Source organism: Sycon ciliatum, chromosome 3, assembly GCF_964019385.1.
Source record: "Sycon ciliatum chromosome 3, ocSycCili1.1, whole genome shotgun sequence".
In the NCBI taxonomy this organism is placed as follows: Eukaryota; Metazoa; Porifera; class Calcarea; order Leucosolenida; family Sycettidae; genus Sycon; species Sycon ciliatum.
The window spans coordinates 21951111-21970036 of record NC_088645.1 but is presented as its reverse complement, the minus strand read 5'-3'; the positions used below and the strand labels follow the sequence as shown (position 1 = coordinate 21970036).

The 18926-nt window shown below is 49.3% G+C and overlaps 1 protein-coding gene across 2 annotated transcripts; it reads left to right on the top strand.

Moving 5' to 3' along the window:
- The first annotated feature begins 2952 nt into the window (after positions 1-2952).
- On the top strand, positions 2953-9752 carry LOC135811736 (mitogen-activated protein kinase kinase kinase 11-like). 2 transcript variants are annotated; one of them, XM_065324976.1, is made up of 3 exons: positions 2954-4538; positions 7978-8011; positions 8560-8824. In XM_065324976.1, the coding sequence occupies exons 1-3, from the start codon at positions 3153-3155 to the stop codon at positions 8697-8699; spliced, it is 1560 nt and encodes a 519-aa protein (XP_065181048.1). In that variant the 5' UTR covers positions 2954-3152; the 3' UTR covers positions 8700-8824. The 2 variants fall into 2 exon arrangements, with proteins under 2 accessions (XP_065181047.1, XP_065181048.1); XM_065324975.1 differs by having other exon boundaries at positions 2953-4538; positions 7978-9752.
- Positions 9753-18926: the final 9174 nt, after the last annotated feature.

Here is an 18926-nt window from a genome sequence, read left to right as displayed (position 1 = left end):
GGATAGTATCATACAAGATTGTAACGTTACTGTGGATATTCAGTTTACAGACTTGAAGTACCCAATTCAAGGACGCATAGCAACATACCACACAACTTCTGTGGCTCTAAAGATTTGAAGATCGATTGGAGGGGAAGTTAAGCGAACACGAATCGTCAAGAACCGAACGCCTTACAATACTTCGACTGAGACAATTTAGATGGAAAATAAGCAGCAGTAACTAGTAACAGTTTTACACGACGATCGTTTCGCCGTATAGGTAAGGACGCAGGCGCGTACGCAGGGGGGGTTTCCCGTTGCCCGGAAACCCCCCAAATGTTCCAAATGAGCAACGTTTTTGGGCATTTTTTGGTAGGGCGCATGATCGATCTGGCAAGAATGCAAAACTTCAAAAGATCGTAACTCAGTCAAATCTCGCTCAAATCCAACGATCCAAATATCCAGGTCGAATAGAAAACTCTCAGCTGTTGGTTGGAACAATTTGCGAAGCGCTACGAGCAATGTATCGTGAGATAAATCATTCGTTAATAGGCCGTCATCACACCATGGTACAAAGCGCTGCGTCTAGGAGTTTTTGGTCGGTTGTCATGATGATCCGTATACGGGGTGAAAACGGGAGCAGAGGAAACGGGAGACGTAGACGAGGTATGGAGAGGGGGGGGGGGGTATACGACTTTTTGCATGAACGTGCGTATCTCCCCCAGCCTTTTTCCGAGCGACCCTGTACTTCGATGTACGCGGGTTCAAATTTCTCCAAAAACCTGACAGCGTGTACGCGTCAAGAACTGTGCTTGTCTGATGACACGACCATCCCGCATCCGTTTTGGTTTTTTCACCATAGACGTAGACGTAAACGGGAGTCGGAGAACGTGGTGTGATGACGGCCAAAGTTGAGCCGCGATCTCGGCAATTTGAAAAGCGCGCAGTGCGACTTGAGCATCGAGAATTTGAGATTTTCGTCGCGCTGATTTGCTCAAATTTGCAGGAGCTTCACTTGTGATATTTTCAAGAGTACACAGCAAAAAATCGACACTCTGCGATCAAGAAAAACGAAATCGCTGGAGCAGGACGTGTTTGGCCTTTGGGCCTGTTTGGGGCATTTTTCGCACCATCGCTGCACTCTATCGCTATAGCCTAAAGCGCTGGATATGTACATGACTGTAATGTGTCCTGGCTATCATGGTTGACCTCATTCTCTCCCTGGTACCTTTCCACTTCCAGGAAGCCCAAGATAATGAAGATTGAGTGAGTAGAACAGAAGTTATGATCCAAACAACACGAAAAATGCATAATTTTGAAAATTTCCTAGTGCTGTTTAGAAAGGGTTAAAAATTAAAACTCATTGTTTGGGATTCGGTTGGAAACCCCCCTAGAGGTGACCCTGCGTACGCGCCTGGGACGGCTCATCAGGTGTGCATATTAAAAGACTCGGGTGGAGAGCCAAGGATTAATTTGTAAGAAGAAAAGAGAGCAATGTTATCGCATGAGCGGATTGTGAAGTAACTGGTGGTGTTATCGGATATTATAGCGTGACTTGCAGATATTTGGTCCGGGTCCTCTTTTCGTCCTAAAGAGAAGCATAATTTCAAAACACAACCAGCGATCGCAGACAGAGACGTTCCCTTTCCAGCGCGAAAAACACCTCGTGAGCACCAGATAGCAGCGTCAATCAGTGGTAGACCATTACCTTTGAGTGGACACGGAGACCGTGGATAGTGTTAACACGACTCATGTTGGCTGCGAGAACGTGATGGAATGAATCAATGTTAATCTTGACGGAAAGGGTAGTATACATGACATGTGTGTGTGTGAGCGCGCGTGCGTGCGTGTTCGTTTGTGTGTGCGTGTGTGTGTGTGTTCGCGCTTGTGTTTGTGTGAGGGATTCACTGGCCAGAAAAAGCCACTTCTGTGTGGTGTTGTAGACCAGGGTTAAACTACGGTGTTTGTATTGGCGGTCAATTCATCAGCCTTGCTGTTGAATGATGTAATCCCAGCACAAATTTGTTCGCTATCATCGCTTCAGGTATGGGCATGCATGTGGAAGTGGGGTAGTGGGAACTGTGTGAAATATGTGCATGTGTGTATGTGTGTGTGTGTGTGTGTGTGTGTGTGTGTGTGTGTGTGTGTGTGTGTGTGTGTGTGTGTGTGTGTGTGTGTGTGTGTGTGTGTGTGTGTGTGTGTGTTGCGACCCCAGCAAGGGTAGGGTGTACATAGGTAGCTCAGACTGTCTTGGCCGTTTTATGCCGATGTACTCCGTGTGGTGTAGACCAGGTCACTGGTGTGCATTGCCATTGGTGGTCGATTCACATGGGTCCGCAAGTTGTGTGGAGTAGACAGTTATCTGGCGCAAGTCTTGATCTGTCTCATTCAGATCTTGTTCGCTATCGTTGCTATACGTATAGGAGAAAATCTGTGGGTGCACATCCAGCGCATTTGCAGATCTGGGTGCTTCTCTTGCGACGGGCGTATACATGGTACATGGTGTGTTTGTGCGTGCGTGCGTATGTCGCTATGCGTGTGTCTGCACAGTCTCAGCATTATTTTAAAACTATTGTCACCATGTCAGGCTGTGTGACAATTTGCACGCGATCGAAAACCAGCGACTTGTCAACTTCCAGCAGGAACTTTGACAGCCCAGGAATTCTTATGAATTCTTTATCCACATGCACATCGGGGAAAAGGTGGCGTGATACGGGCCAACACAGCAACACAGCACAGAACTTACTCCAGCTGGTACATGTACACGAACACGCATACGCTTTTCCAGTACAGTAGTACATTTGCGAAATTTAGGGGGTTCCGCGAAACCCCCGGAACCCCTCCTGGATCCGGCCCTGAGCTAGTAGTTGGGTGTGGACGTGTCCTTCACATGCGTACCAACAGCCATGTGCATTGACTCTTGGACGTGGCATTGGAGGGACTGTATGCGCATGTGGGCGTAGTAATAGTAAGTTTGCTTTGTTTTGACAGTTAGATCTACGGTAGGCAAATCTATGCTTCAAGTAAGTTCAGCAATCTGGACCCTGCACAGGCGTCGGAGCCACAACACGCATGCATCGTGTGGATTCCAGAGTACAGTAAAAACAAAACCGGATTATGAATGAGTCCCAAATCACTTCCCTCTATAGCTATTCTGCTTCGAATCGTTGCCAATGGCCAGCTCTTTGGGCCAGCGGGGCCAGGTCTCCGCCCAGAACCTAGTCCCGTCCAAGTATTTGCTACGTGGCGTGGACCAGGCCGAGCAAGTCTTAGGACGAGGTGCGTACGGAGTGGTGTTTTCAGGGGATTGGCGTGGCACTCCTGTAGCGATAAAACGACACCACCCTATGCTCGTCCTCGATGAACATGAACAGTTCTCGACATTCTATCGACAGTTTCTGCAAGAGTTTCCGATGTTGAAGGAGTTGCCGCATCCGAACATTGTTCAGGTATTTGGCATGGTGGCAGCGACTGGACCTCATGACACACCTGGATTGGTCATGGAGTGTCTTTCGCAGACGTTGCGAAAACGTTGCAGCGTTCAGCCAGCGTTATCTCTGTTGGAAAAATGCAGCATCGCTCTAGGTATATCGTCTGCCTTGGAGTATCTGCATAGTCGCAGTATCATCCACAGGGATCTGACGACCAACAACATAATGCTGTGTGAGGTGGTTGAAGCTGGGGATGTACAGCTGAAGGCAAAGATTACAGACGTTGGTGGAGCTGCAGAGCTGGATGACAGCACACAGGCGCAGATGATGACAATGAACCCTGGAGCCCAGACGTACATGGCACCAGAGACCCAGCGTGTATCCAATGAGCCAGGCCGAACGCAGTACGGTACTCCTGCCGATTGTTACGCGTTTGGTGTGTGCTTGCTGGCCATGTGTGTAGGCAGGGAGCCTCCCAACATTGTCACACTGGCACGCGAAGGAAGAACGAGAGATCTCCAAGCTCTTGGCTCTGACCATCTGCTTCATGACATGATCAGCAGGTGTTTGAAAGTGGATCCTGCTCATCGTCCGAACGCGACCGCCATTTGTGCCGGTATCGGAGCTGTGACTGAGATTCTACGAAGGCAGCAGCAGCAGCCGACAGCTAGCAGTTCCACAGCTGCAGATACGCAGGTGGACGCGAGTGAGCCGTCTCCCGACCAAGCCGAGAAGGCACGTCTGCGTCAGGAGCTGCAGGAGCTGCAGGAGCAGCTGCGTAGCGCTGAACACCAGCTGGACACGGCTCAGCAAGCTATTCAGGACCGGACGGCCGTGTTGGCGGAGAGAGATCAACTGCTGCATACCATTCAAGAGCAGCTGACCGCGGCTCAGCACGCTATACAGGATCGGACGGCCCTGCTTGCGGAAAGGGACGAACTGCTGATGGAGCGAGATGCAGCAGCTATACAGCTCAGCGCTAGTGCCGAATCAGCAGACGCGCACAGGGCGAGAGAATCGCTGATGCATATTGCATCCCTGGAAGGAGAGGCTGGCTCGCTGGCTCGTTATTCACTTCTTCTTGGTCCACCGCCGTTGCCAACAGCTGGAACCTGTCCAAAAGCCACGGTAAGTTTTTTTAAATGTAAAATGTGTCTCTAGGTCCTTCTGCACATGGCTACTAAAATGGCTAGCCAACCATAATGCTTGTAGCCTTCTAGGAACTCAATCACATGGTGTTGGTCTGAGGAAAGTGCGTCCTCCATTCAAACTTTATTTCAGATCACAGTAAAATTGGCAACTTTGATTGGCCCGGCCATACCATAGTCCATTACACTTCCCATATTATGATATGGCGGATACACATGGCCTTCTTGGCAGTGAACATTGGTTTGGGTGGCCAAGCAGTTGGTTCCTGCTGGCAGGGTTTCACAGTTGACGAATGAACACAAGGAGAGATGGGAAGCGAGGGTTTGTGGGAGATATTATGCCACGAAAGTTGCGGATGTAGCAGCGATGGCAGGATCTGGAAAGGTATTTTACGTAGTTACGCTGGTGTTTGTATTTGTTGAGATTTGTTGGGGATGGGTATTTCCGGTAGATGCTGTAGAGATCACTCTTGACTTTAATAGCTGCTCTAAGTGATGCAGTCATCCAGGCCAGGCGTGTACGCAGGGGGGGGGGGGGTCCCGTTGCCCGTCGCCCGGAACCCCCCAAATGTTCCAAACGAGAAACGTTTTTGGGGCACGCGATTGATCTATCTAACAAGAATGCAAAACTTCACCTGATCGCAGCTCAGTAAAGTTTTGCTCAAATCCAATGTTCCAAACATCCCAAGTCGAATAGAAAACTCTCAGCTGTTGGTAGAGACAATTTGTGTAGGGCTGCGAGTAATGTTTCTTGACATAAATCATTTGTAAGTTGAGGCGCGATCTCGGCAATTTCAAAAGCGCACCGTGCGACTTGAGTATCGAGAATTTGAGACTTTTCGTCATGCTGACTTGGAGGCAGGCACAGTGGGAACCCGGAACTCATCAAAATGGCCGCAATATCAGATATTTGGTGTGCTACATATAGTAGTGACTAGTAGTGTCTGCTCCAGAGCCGGGTCAGCAACCCGGCGGGTACTGGAACCTGTTTGGAAAAAGAACACCCGGTCACCTGTGACACAGTTGGGAATACAATAAATTATATCAGGGAGCCCTACAATAATTACAACTCCCTGATGTACATACAGTAGCCGCACTTGAACGGACGGCAGGCACAGTGGGTCGGTCAAAGACCTTGATTGAGATAAGAGAGTTGCCTGGTTCAAGTCCTGCCGGGGAGCTTTTTTTTCAGCCGTGCTGCTACCCACAGTCAACTGGGAACTTGTGGCCAGGCACAAGGGGTACATGGATGGAGCTAATGGGGTTTCTCGGCGCTTGTGCCAGTGGCCGTGAGACTTATCCATGTGCCCCCACCGTTAGGCGCTGCCTCTGAGGCTAGGGTTTACCGGGTGTTAGCGGCCGTCGTCAGTTTCCTTTGGGAACGGACACGATAATTTACTTTTTTTACTTGCTCAATTTTGTAGGGGTTGCACTTGTGATATTCTCAAGAGTACACTGCAAAAATCGAAACTCTGCGATCTAGAAAAATGAAATCACTGGAGCAGGACGCGTTTGCAATTTGGGCTTTGGAGCATTTTTCACACCGTCGCTAGCTGCACTCTAGCGCTGGGTATACATGTACAGTGTCCTGGCACTCATAGTTGACTTCATTCTCTTCCTCTCCCGGATACAGTACCTTTCCACTTCCAGGAAGCCCAAAATTATGATTGAGTGAGTAGAACCAAGGAACACGAAAAATGCATAATTTTGAAAATTTCCTAGGGCTCTGTTGAAAGGGTTAAAAGTTAAAACTCATTGTTTGTGATTCGGTTGGACACCCCCCCCCCCCCCCCCCCCCCAGAGGTGACCCTGCGTACGGGCCTGCCAGGGGCAGGGTTTGTGGCATGATGTCGGACGAGGAGGTGAGGATCTTCCAGTATATACGTCCAAGGCACCTTCAAGGATGTCAGTGAATGCGGAGACAGCCGGGGTCGATGCAGTTGGAGACAAGGACCTGAGACCAGGGTACATCTGCGAGAAGATATTCATGGCATTCCACATGTAATCCGTGGCAGTCCGGACATTGTATCTATATGTAGATGGTGGGCTACGAGGGGGGGGGGGGCTGCTGTGGGGGAAGACTTTGATTAGGAGAGCTCAGCCAGCAGGACGGCATGGTCTGATGTGCCAAGGGGAGGCAGATGTTGAATGTGGTTGAGTTGCTTAGGGATGTTGCTCGCGATAAGGTCTAGACAGCTGGCAAGTCCAGGCGAGCGGAGGTGGGTGGGAAAGGTCACTGATTGGGTCAAATTATAGCACGAGAAGAGGTCTGTGCATTCATCCGTCTGGTGAGTTGGGCACCAGCCGTAATACCTACAGTTGAAGTCGACTGATATCACAAGGGCTTCGGGCTTCGTTTGAGTTGAATGAAGGTAGGGGTGAAAGGGGTGATCCGGGCAACCCGGGTACCCGTCTGTTTAGCTGCTGATCCGTTAGCAAACGAGTACCCGATAGTGGTGTAGGATTGTAGGGTACAGTATTAGAAGCTTGCTTGTACAGTTGTACAGTTAAGTGCACAGTTTTGTGTGTGTTTTTCCTCGTTCAATCCTGCTACATATCACAGTATCCACTGTAGCTACGACAATTTCGACTGTTAGCATGTAGCGCAGTGATTGTGCACACTGTGCTTGTCGCGGTGTAGTGTACTTGTATGACTTCGCATATCCTCCCGGCGTGAAATCCGGAAGGCTACTGTAGCAATTGTTGCCCGAAAATCGCTCTCCTATCAGAATGTCTGCAAAAGACATGCTGCGCTTACGATCCCTAGCAAATGCAACGTTTTTGGAAAAAGTATGGCGGATAAAGGGTACCCGATAACCCGCCCGTTAAGCCAGATACCCGTTATTTACCTTAAAGGGTAACCGTTTCACCCCTAAATGAAGGGCTATTTGGAAGCGGTCGAGAAAAGTCGAGAAGTCACATGGCGATGGGGAAGGTGCACGGTAGATACAGGCTACTGTTAGGTAGTTTTATCTGTAATAGCTTGCGTAACATGCATGCTGCAATGACATCCACAGCATGTGTTACTGTAAAGCTCACACCCCAGCTAGCTAACCAAGGATCTCTCTTCTCTAATAATGCTGATAATTATTTCAGTTTTCAGTTAAAATAGAAAAGATCAGATGGGAACAAACATGGGTCAGTATCTGAGTGAAGTTTTCAGTTAGTTCGAATGTGTGGTTGCAACTTTGGCAATAATTATGAGAAGATTGGTTGTTCTTAGTACTTGACATCGCCTTTTTCCAACCAACTTGACTTGTCATTTTCAGTCCCCCGATTCTCATTGTTGCCTGGTGTTCACGGCGTATTTGCGTGGAGCTCAGACTCACAACATAGAACTGTCTTTTTCCATCCTGTTCACATCATGAGCATGAGGACAGCGAGTGTGGGTTTGTGTTTTTCGTTTTCCTGTGTTTCAGTGGAAGACTGTCGGGAAACTTCCAATTCCAAAAGGTGAGCAGCCACGGGTGTATTCCACTGCATGTGTTGATGGGAAGGTCAGTGTTGTTCTGACGGCTGTAAGCAACATCTACAAATGTAGGATTGTTGGCGCTGACGCAAACAACCTTGCGGAAACCGCCTGGTTCGATATATACCTACCGGAAAATGTCCGTGGCGATCCCGGCGAATCGATAGTGTACTCCCTTAGGCCGCATAGTGGTAGCCTGTACTGCCTGGCATTCCACTCAGTCAGGCCAGCCATTCTTTACAAGCGCTTGCAAAATGATCAGTGGCGGGAAGTGGCTCGACTACCGGAGTTTCGCACTGTATTTTGTATCACTTTCTTTGACACCCAAGTCATAGTCGCTGGAGGTTCTACTTCTACGGACACCAGCGTCTTTGTTCCTGCTCAATCGCATGTCATTTCCTTCGATCTGACTGAGGGGAACACAGAGTGGGTTGCTTGGCCGAACCTACCTGCATCTGCCGGCATGCTGCCTTCCCTGCGAGCTATCGTGTATGATGGCTACCTGCATGTGTTTACATGTGCTCTTAACCAGCCAGCTGCTACACACGTAGTCTTCTCAATGCCGGTTACACAGCCTGTGAGATCACGTCCCTGGTCCAGCACTGTACTGCCTCATCCACCGCTCAGGCAGTTCTGTCTACAAATTTTCAACGGCTGTTTGATTTGCTCTAAACTTGAATGTGGCACTGGTTCAAGTCAGGGAGAAACGATCTTCATGCTGTCACCAGTTTGTCGCCAGTGGCTTCCACTCCTGAACACCGACCTTGTCAACGGCCGTCCTTGTGATGTTGATGGCCGTTTGGTAGTCTGTACGCCAAGTAAAATCAAGCAGCTCTGCTGGGAGTCAGTACCCACAAGTCAACCAAGAGGGTTGTTGGAGTCTTTGTTGGAGTCTGTTTTTCGACTGTAACGGAGGTTCCAATCTGCCTTTGTGCCTTTCTTTGCAACACAAGGACTCTCTCCACCAGAAGTAAACGCTTAGATTTTTTCCTTAAAAAGAGATCACTGCAGGTATCCTCTCTGCTTTTCAGATTTGTATAGTTTGGTACTCCTAGTTTAGAACTGTGTGCTTCTCCCAGCCAACTTGAGTTGATTCGTGGTGGACTTTTTGTATACTAAATCGGACTCTTTGTCTTTAGTATTGCGTACCGGAAGATCTCATAAGTACCCAAATTCACTGGCCGTCCCGCAGTCGGTTTCTCTTCACATTGATCTGTATTCATTTTGTATCGACTGAAGCATTATAGTCGAACTCTTCTCTTTTCCTGCACAAGCCCCCCCCCCCCCTCCCAATCAATGTTCGCTTTTTCTTGATTCCATGCCCAGAGTTCCATTTTTGCGGCAACATTTGCCGCCCGTGATTTTTAAGCCGCCGAGTGCTTTAGGTAATTATAGTATTATGACCCCGTAGTACCGTCGGGTCTATGGAACCTTACTTGTTGCTCATTGGACTCTGCAAATGACTGTATATTGTGCATAGTGACCCCTCGAACTGCTCGCAATAGCATTACATGTACGTGACATAGCACACACATTCAGTTTCTCTAGTATAACAACTTCACTTTATTCTTGATTATTATATTCTTATAATATTCATATACATGTATGGACTGGTCTACATGTATTTGCCCCGCAGGATTGCATGGCTACTTTGATCGTGATGGTGTCATGCTTTTCCAATCAGTGGATCTAAAACTTCAACTTGCATGAGTACAGGACATGTAATATCTTGCTTGGGCATAATTTTGGTTCTTATCACCTGTTCTGCACAATCTGGGGCGTGCTGGAAAGCTCTCCCCTTGTAGAGCGGAACAAGCTCAAGCTGGCTACTGCGTCTGTAGATGGCACATATCCAGCGCAACGGCCCGCGAAATAATCACAGAGCTGGATATATGAGCAAAGTGATATTCCCGCCTCCCTGACGGAGTCTCGAATATGCATGCGAACAGAAGCACCACAGAACCCAAATGATTTGTTTTGTAGGGGAGAATTGGCAGTTGGTCAGTTGGTCAAGCCTTAGTAAGTTCGTGGTGTACCGTGCTTAGAAGCTGATCGTGGAATTATTGTTGTTGTAGGGTTGACTGTGGAGTAGAATAGGTCTCGACCAAATATGCTAAAAAAAGAGCATATTATGCTCGTCGCATATCAGGGAAAACGTCCATAATATGCCAAAGGCTTAGCAAGATATGCAAAAGATATTCCAAAATATGCCAAAATATGCTCGACATAAGCAGAAAGTGTAGATCATTTCAGTAAATTTACAACCTTGGAATATTCATTGGCTTCACGGCTATCATGCTTATGGTGCAAATCAAAACACATCCGGAATAGTAAGGCTGGGGCGTGTCCCCAGCAACCGTAGCGATAGTGTTCATCCATGGGGAAATGTAGCAAACGCCTCAACCATTCCAAATTCATCCATAAAAGGCATTTCTGAACGCATTTTGCCCATAATATGAATGTTTTGTCCCCATTTTCTGCAGAATATTTGAATTATATGCTGGCTTCATTCCAATATTCCCTTAGTCGCTCAATGCCATATGTGAACTGTGTCACAAATATGCGCAAGCATATTTGGTCGAGGCCTAGAGTAGGATCATGCAGTCTCTTCAATCAGGCTGCAGAAGCCCCCGGATTGAATCAGCGTGGTTGATGGCCCTCCCTGTCCGCTGTCCGCCCACTATCCCCATGTATAGAGGTATTCAGTCAAAGTGTATGTCTAGAGACTAGTGCCAAGTAGTGGGATGTAGTGGGATGTAGTGGGATGTAGGGGGATGTAGTGGGATGTAGTGGGATGTAGTGGCATGTAGTGGGATGTAGTGGCATGTAGTGGCATGTAGTGGGATGTAGACTAGTGGGATGTAGTGGCATGTAGTGGCATGTAGTGGCATGTAGTGGCATGTAGTGGCATGTAGTGGCATGTAGTGGCATGTAGTGGCATGTAGGGGGATGTAGTGGCATGTAGTGGCATGTAGTGGCATGTAGTGGCATGTAGTGGCATGTAGTGGCATGTAGTGGCATGTAGTGGCATGTAGTGGCATGTAGTGGCATGTAGTGGCATGTAGTGGCATGTAGTGGCATGTAGTGGCATGTAGTGGCATGTAGGGGGATGTAGTGGCATGTAGTGGCATGTAGTGGCATGTAGTGGCATGTAGTGGCATGTAGCGGGATGTAGTGGGATGTAGTGGGATGTAGTGGGATGTAGGGGGATGTAGTGGGATGTAGTGGGATGTAGTGGCATGTAGTGGGATGTAGTGGGATGTAGGGGGATGTAGTGGCATGTAGTGGCATGTAGTGGCATGTAGTGGCATGTAGTGGCATGTAGTGGCATGTAGTGGCATGTAGTGGCATGTAGTGGCATGTAGTGGCATGTAGTGGCATGTAGTGGGATGTAGTGGGATGTAGGGGGATGTAGTGGGATGTAGTGGGATGTAGGGGGATGTAGTGGGATGTAGTGGCATGTAGTGGGATGTAGTGGCATGTAGTGGGATGTAGTGGCATGTAGTGGGATGTAGTGGCATGTAGTGGGATGTAGTGGCATGTAGTGGGATGTAGTGGCATGTAGTGGCATGTAGGGGGATGTAGTGGGATGTAGTGGCATGCAGTGGCATGTAGTGGGATGTAGTGGGATTATGTGGCATGCAGTGGCATGTAGTGAGATGTAGTGGCATGTAGTGGGATGTAGTGACATGTAGTGGCATGCAGTGGCATGTAGTGGGATGTAGTGGGATGTAGTCGCATGCAGTGGCATGTAGTGGGATGTAGTGGCATGTAGTGGGATGTAGTGGCATGTAGTGGCATGCAGTGGCATGTAGTGGGATGTAGTGGGATGTAGTGGCATGCAGTGGCATGTAGTGGGATGTAGTGGCATGTAGTGGGATGTAGTGGCATGTAGTGGCATGTAGTGGCATGTAGTGGCATGTAGTGGGATGTAGTGGCATGTAGTGGGATGTAGTGGCATGTAGTGGGATGTAGTGGCATGTAGTGGCATGTAGTGGGATGTAGTGGCATGTAGTGGCATGTAGTGGCATGTAGTGGCATGTAGTGGCATGTAGTGGCATGTAGTGGGATGTAGTGGCATGTAGTGGCATGTAGTGGCATGTAGTGGGATGTAGTGGGATGTAGTGGGATGCAGTGGGATGTAGTGGCATGTAGTGGGATGTAGTGGGATGTAGTGGCATGTAGTGGGATGTAGTGGGATGTAGTGGGATGCAGTGGGATGTAGTGGCATGTAGTGGGATGTAGTGGGATGTAGTGGCATGTAGTGGGATGTAGTGGGATGTAGTGGGATGCAGTGGGATGTAGTGGGATGCAGTGGGATGTAGTGGCATGTAGTGGGATGTAGTGGGATGTAGTGGCATGTAGTGGCATGTAGTGGGATGTAGTGGCATGTAGTGGGATGTAGTGGGATGTAGTGGGATGCAGTGGGATGTAGTGGGATGTAGTGGGATGCAGTGGGATGTAGTGGCATGTAGTGGGATGTAGTGGCATGTAGTGGGATGTAGTGGCATGTAGTGGGATGTAGTGGCATGTAGTGGGATGCAGTGGGATGTAGTGGCATGTAGTGGGATGTAGTGGGATGTAGTGGGATGTAGTGGCATGTAGTGGGATGTAGTGGCATGTAGTGGCATGTAGTGGCATGTAGGGGGATGTAGTGGCATGTAGTGGCATGTAGTGGCATGTAGTGGCATGTAGTGGCATGTAGTGGCATGTAGTGGCATGTAGTGGGATGTAGTGGCATGTAGGGGGATGTAGTGGCATGTAGGGGGATGTAGTGGCAAGTAGGGTGATGTAGTGGCATGTAGGGGGATGAAGTGGCATGTAGGGTGATAAAGTGGCATGTAGGGGGATGTAGTGGCATGTAGTGGGATGTAGTGGCATGTAGTGGCATGTAGTGGCATGTAGTGGGATGTAGTGGCATGTAGTGGGATGTAGTGGCATGTAGTGGGATGTAGTGGCATGTAGTGGGATGTAGTGGCATGTAGTGGCATATAGTGGCATGTAGTGGGATGTAGTGGCATGTAGTGGCATGTAGTGGCATGTAGTGGCATGTAGGGGGATGTAGTGGCATGTACGGGGATGTAGGGGCATGTAGGGGATGTAGTGGCATGTAGGGGGATGTAGTGGCATGTAGTGGGATGTAGTGGCATGTAGTGGCATGTAGTGGCATGTAGTGGCATGTAGTGGCATGTAGTGGGATGTAGTGGCATGTAGTGGCATGTAGTGGCATGTAGTGGCATGTAGTGGGATGTAGTGGCATGTAGTGGGATGTAGTGGGATGTAGTGGGATGTAGTGGCATGTAGTGGCATGTAGTGGCATGTAGTGGGATGTAGTGGCATGTAGTGGGATGTAGTGGCATGTAGTGGGATGTAGTGGCATGTAGTGGGATGTAGTGGCATGTAGTGGCATGTAGTGGCATGTAGTGGGATGTAGTGGCATGTAGTGGCATGTAGTGGGATGTAGTGGCATGTAGGGGGATGTAGTGGCATGTAGGGGGATGTAGTGGCATGTAGGGGGATGTAGTGGCATGTAGGGGGATGTAGTGGCATGTAGGGTGATAAAGTGACATGTAGGGGGATGTAGTGGCATGTAGTGGGATGTAGTGGCATGTAGTGGGATGTAGTGGCATGTAGTGGGATGTAGTGGCATGTAGTGGGATGTAGTGGCATGTAGTGGGATGTAGTGGCATGTAGTGGGATGTAGTGGCATGTAGTGGCATGTAGTGGCATGTAGTGGGATGTAGTGGCATGTAGTGGCATGTAGTGGGATGTAGTGGCATGTAGTGGCATGTAGTGGCATGTAGTGGGATGTAGTGGCATGTAGTGGCATGTAGTGGGATGTAGTGGCATGTAGGGGGATGTAGTGGCATGTAGGGGGATGTAGTGGCATGTAGGGGGATGTAGTGGCATGTAGGGGGATGTAGTGGCATGTAGTGGGATGTAGTGGCATGTAGTGGCATGTAGTGGGATGTAGTGGCATGTAGTGGCATGTAGTGGCATGTAGTGGCATGTAGTGGCATGTAGTGGCATGTAGTGGCATGCAGTGGCATGTAGTGGCATGTAGTGGGATGTAGTGGCATGTAGTGGCATGTAGTGGCATGTAGTGGCATGTAGTGGCATGTAGTGGCATGTAGTGGCATGTAGTGGCATGTAGTGGCATGCAGTGGCATGTAGTGGCATGTAGTGGCATGTAGTGGCATGTAGTGGCATGTAGTGGGATGTAGTGGCATGTAGTGGGATGTAGCGGCATGTAGTGGGATGTAGTGGGATGTAGTGGCATGTAGTGGGATGTAGTGGCATGTAGTGGGATGTAGTGGCATGTAGTGGCATGTAGTGGCATGTAGTGGGATGTAGTGGCATGTAGTGGGATGTAGTGGGATGTAGTGGCATGTAGTGGCATGTAGTGGCATGTAGTGGCATGTAGTGGGATGTAATGGCATGTAGTGGGATGTAGTGGGATGTAGTGGGATGTAGTGGCATGTAGTGGCATGTAGTGGCATGTAGTGGCATGTAGTGGCATGTAGTGGGATGTAGTGGCATGTAGTGGGATGTAGTGGCATGTAGTGGGATGTAGTGGCATGTAGTGGGATGTAGTGGCATGTAGTGGGATGTAGTGGCATGTAGTGGGATGTAGTGGCATGTAGTGGCATGTAGTGGGATGTAGTGGCATGTAGGGGGATGTAGTGGCATGTAGGGGGATGTAGTAGCATGTAGGGGGATGTAGTGGCATGTAGGGGGATGTAGTGGCATGTAGTGGGATGTAGTGGCATGTAGTGGCATGTAGTGGGATGTAGTGGCATGTAGTGGGATGTAGTGGCATGTAGTGGCATGAAGTGGCATGTAGTGGCATGTAGTGGCATGTAGTGGCATGTAGTGGCATGTAGTGGCATGTAGTGGCATGTAGTGGCATGTAGTGGCATGTAGTGGCATGTAGTGGCATGTAGTGGCATGTAGTGGCATGTAGTGGCATGTAGTGGCATGTAGTGGCATGTAGTGGCATGAAGTGGCATGTAGTGGCATGTAGTGGCATGTAGTGGCATGTAGTGGCATGTAGTGGCATGTAGTGGCATGTAGTGGCATGTAGTGGCATGTAGTGGCATGTAGTGGCATGTAGTGGCATGTAGTGGCATGTAGTGGCATGTAGTGGCATGTAGTGGCATGTAGTGGAATGTAGTGGCATGTAGTGGCATGTAGTGGCATGTAGTGGCATGTAGTGGCATGTAGTGGCATGTAGTGGCATGTAGTGGCATGTAGTGGCATGTAGTGGCATGTAGTGGCATGTAGTGGCATGTAGTGGCATGTAGTGGCATGTAGTGGCATGTAGTGGCATGTAGTGGCATGTAGTGGCATGTAGTGGCATGTAGTGGCATGTAGTGGGATGTAGTGGGATGTAGTGGCATGTAGTGGGATGTAGTGGGATGTAGTGGGATGTAGTGGCATGTAGTGGGATGTAGTGGCATGTAGTGGCATGTAGTGGCATGTAGTGGCATGTAGTGGGATGTAGTGGCATGTAGTGGGATGCAGTGGGATGTAGTGGCATGTAGTGGGATGTAGTGGGATGTAGTGGGATGTAGTGGCATGTAGTGGGATGTAGTGGCATGTAGTGGCATGTAGTGGCATGTAGGGGGATGTAGTGGCATGTAGTGGCATGTAGTGGCATGTAGTGGCATGTAGTGGCATGTAGTGGCATGTAGTGGCATGTAGTGGGATGTAGTGGCATGTAGGGGGATGTAGTGGCATGTAGGGGGATGTAGTTCCAAGTAGGGTGATGTAGTGGCATGTAGGGGGATGAAGTGGCATGTAGGGTGATAAAGTGGCATGTAGGGGGATGTAGTGGCATGTAGTGGGATGTAGTGGCATGTAGTGGCATGTAGTGGCATGTAGTGGGATGTAGTGGCATGTAGTGGGATGTAGTGGCATGTAGTGGGATGTAGTGGCATGTAGTGGGATGTAGTGGCATGTAGTGGCATATAGTGGCATGTAGTGGGATGTAGTGGCATGTAGTGGCATGTAGTGGCATGTAGTGGCATGTAGGGGGATGTAGTGGCATGTAGGGGGATGTAGGGGCATGTAGGGGATGTAGTGGCATGTAGGGGGATGTAGTGGCATGTAGTGGGATGTAGTGGCATGTTGTGGCATGTAGTGGCATGTAGTGGCATGTAGTGGCATGTAGTGGGATGTAGTGGCATGTAGTGGCATGTAGTGGCATGTAGTGGCATGTAGTGGGATGTAGTGGCATGTAGTGGGATGTAGTGGGATGTAGTGGGATGTAGTGGCATGTAGTGGCATGTAGTGGCATGTAGTGGGATGTAGTGGCATGTAGTGGGATGTAGTGGCATGTAGTGGGATGTAGTGGCATGTAGTGGGATGTAGTGGCATGTAGTGGCATGTAGTGGCATGTAGTGGGATGTAGTGGCATGTAGTGGCATGTAGTGGGATGTAGTGGCATGTAGGGGGATGTAGTGGCATGTAGGGGGATGTAGTGGCATGTAGGGGGATGTAGTGGCATGTAGGGGGATGTAGTGGCATGTAGGGTGATAAAGTGACATGTAGGGGGATGTAGTGGCATGTAGTGGGATGTAGTGGCATGTAGTGGGATGTAGTGGCATGTAGTGGGATGTAGTGGCATGTAGTGGGATGTAGTGGCATGTAGTGGGATGTAGTGGCATGTAGTGGGATGTAGTGGCATGTAGTGGCATGTAGTGGCATGTAGTGGGATGTAGTGGCATGTAGTGGCATGTAGTGGGATGTAGTGGCATGTAGGGGGATGTAGTGGCATGTAGGGGGATGTAGTGGCATGTAGGGGGATGTAGTGGCATGTAGGGGGATGTAGTGGCATGTAGTGGGATGTAGTGGCATGTAGTGGCATGTAGTGGGATGTAGTGGCATGTAGTGGCATGTAGTGGCATGTAGTGGCATGTAGTGGCATGTAGTGGCATGTAGTGGCATGTAGTGGCATGTAGTGGCATGTAGTGGCATGTAGTGGCATGTAGTGGCATGTAGTGGCATGTAGTGGCATGTAGTGGCATGTAGTGGGATGTAGTGGCATGTAGTGGGATGTAGTGGCATGTAGTGGGATATAGTGGGATGTAGTGGCATGTAGTGGGATGTAGTGGCATGTAGTGGGATGTAGTGGCATGTAGTGGCATGTAGTGGCATGTAGTGGGATGTAGTGGCATGTAGTGGGATGTAGTGGGATGTAGTGGCATGTAGTGGCATGTAGTGGCATGTAGTGGCATGTAGTGGGATGTAATGGCATGTAGTGGGATGTAGTGGGATGTAGTGGGATGTAGTGGCATGTAGTGGCATGTAGTGGCATGTAGTGGCATGTAGTGGCATGTAGTGGGATGTAGTGGCATGTAGTGGGATGTAGTGGCATGTAGTGGGATGTAGTGGCATGTAGTGGGATGTAGTGGCATGTAGTGGGATGTAGTGGCATGTAGTGGGATGTAGTGGCATGTAGTGGCATGTAGTGGGATGTAGTGGCATGTAGGGGGATGTAGTGGCATGTAGGGGGATGTAGTAGCATGTAGGGGGATGTAGTGGCATGTAGGGGGATGTAGTGGCATGTAGTGGGATGTAGTGGCATGTAGTGGCATGTAGTGGGATGTAGTGGCATGTAGTGGGATGTAGTGGGATGTAGTGGCATGTAGTGGCATGTAGTGGCATGTAGTGGCATGTAGTGGCATGAAGTGGCATGTAGTGGCATGTAGTGGCATGTAGTGGCATGTAGTGGCATGTAGTGGCATGTAGTGGCATGTAGTGGCATGTAGTGGCATGTAGTGGCATGTAGTGGCATGTAGTGGCATGTAGTGGCATGTAGTGGCATGTAGTGGCATGTAGTGGCATGTAGTGGAATGTAGTGGCATGTAGTGGCATGTAGTGGCATGTAGTGGCATGTAGTGGCATGTAGTGGCATGTAGTGGCATGTAGTGGCATGTAGTGGCATGTAGTGGCATGTAGTGGCATGTAGTGGCATGTAGTGGCATGTAGTGGCATGTAGTGGCATGTAGTGGCATGTAGTGGCATGTAGTGGCATGTAGTGGCATGTAGTGGCATGTAGTGGGATGTAGTGGGATGTAGTGGGATGTAGTGGGCTGTAGTGGCATGTAGTGGCATGTAGTGGGATGTAGTGGGATGTAGTGGCATGTAGGGGCATGTAGTGGCATGTAGTGGCATGTAGTGGCATGTAGTGGGATGTAGTGGGATGTAGTGGCATGTAGTGGCATGTAGTGGGATGTAGGGGGATATAGTGGCATGTAGTGGCATGTAGTGGCATGTAGTGGCATGTAGTGGCATGTAGTGGCATGTAGTGGCATGTAGTGGCATGTAGTGGCATGTAGTGGCATGTAGTGGCATGTAGTGGCATGTAGTGGCATGTAGTGGCATGTAGTGGCATGTAGTGGCATGTAGTGGCATGTAGTGGCATGTAGTGGCATGTAGTGGCATGTAGTGGCATGTAGTGGCATGTAGTGGCATGTAGTGGCATGTAGTGGCATGTAGTGGCATGTAGTGGCATGTAGTGGCATGTAGTGGCATGTAGGGGGATGTAGTGGCATGTAGTGGCATGTAGTGGCATGTAGTGGCATGTAGTGGCATGTAGTGGGATGTAGTGGGATGTAGTGGGATGTAGTGGGATGTAGGGGGATGTAGTGGGATGTAGTGGCATGTAGTGGCATGTAGTGGGATGTAGTGGGATGTAGGGGGATGTAGTGGCATGTAGTGGCATGTAGTGGCATGTAGTGGCATGTAGTGGCATGTAGTGGCATGTAGTGGCATGTAGTGGCATGTAGTGGCATGTAGTGGCATGTAGTGGCATGTAGTGGGATGTAGTGGGATGTAGGGGGATGTAGTGGGATGTAGTGGGATGTAGGGGGATGTAGTGGGATGTAGGGGCAT

Bases quoted from the DNA above. Each gene is read 5' to 3' on its own strand.
- LOC135811736 (XM_065324975.1), top strand. From the start codon at position 3,153: ATGGCCAGCTCTTTGGGCCAGCGGGGCCAGGTCTCCGCCCAGAACCTA. The intron at 4,539-7,977 runs GTAAGTTTTTTT...CCTGTGTTTCAG, and splicing joins GAACCTGTCCAAAAGCCACG to TGGAAGACTGTCGGGAAACT.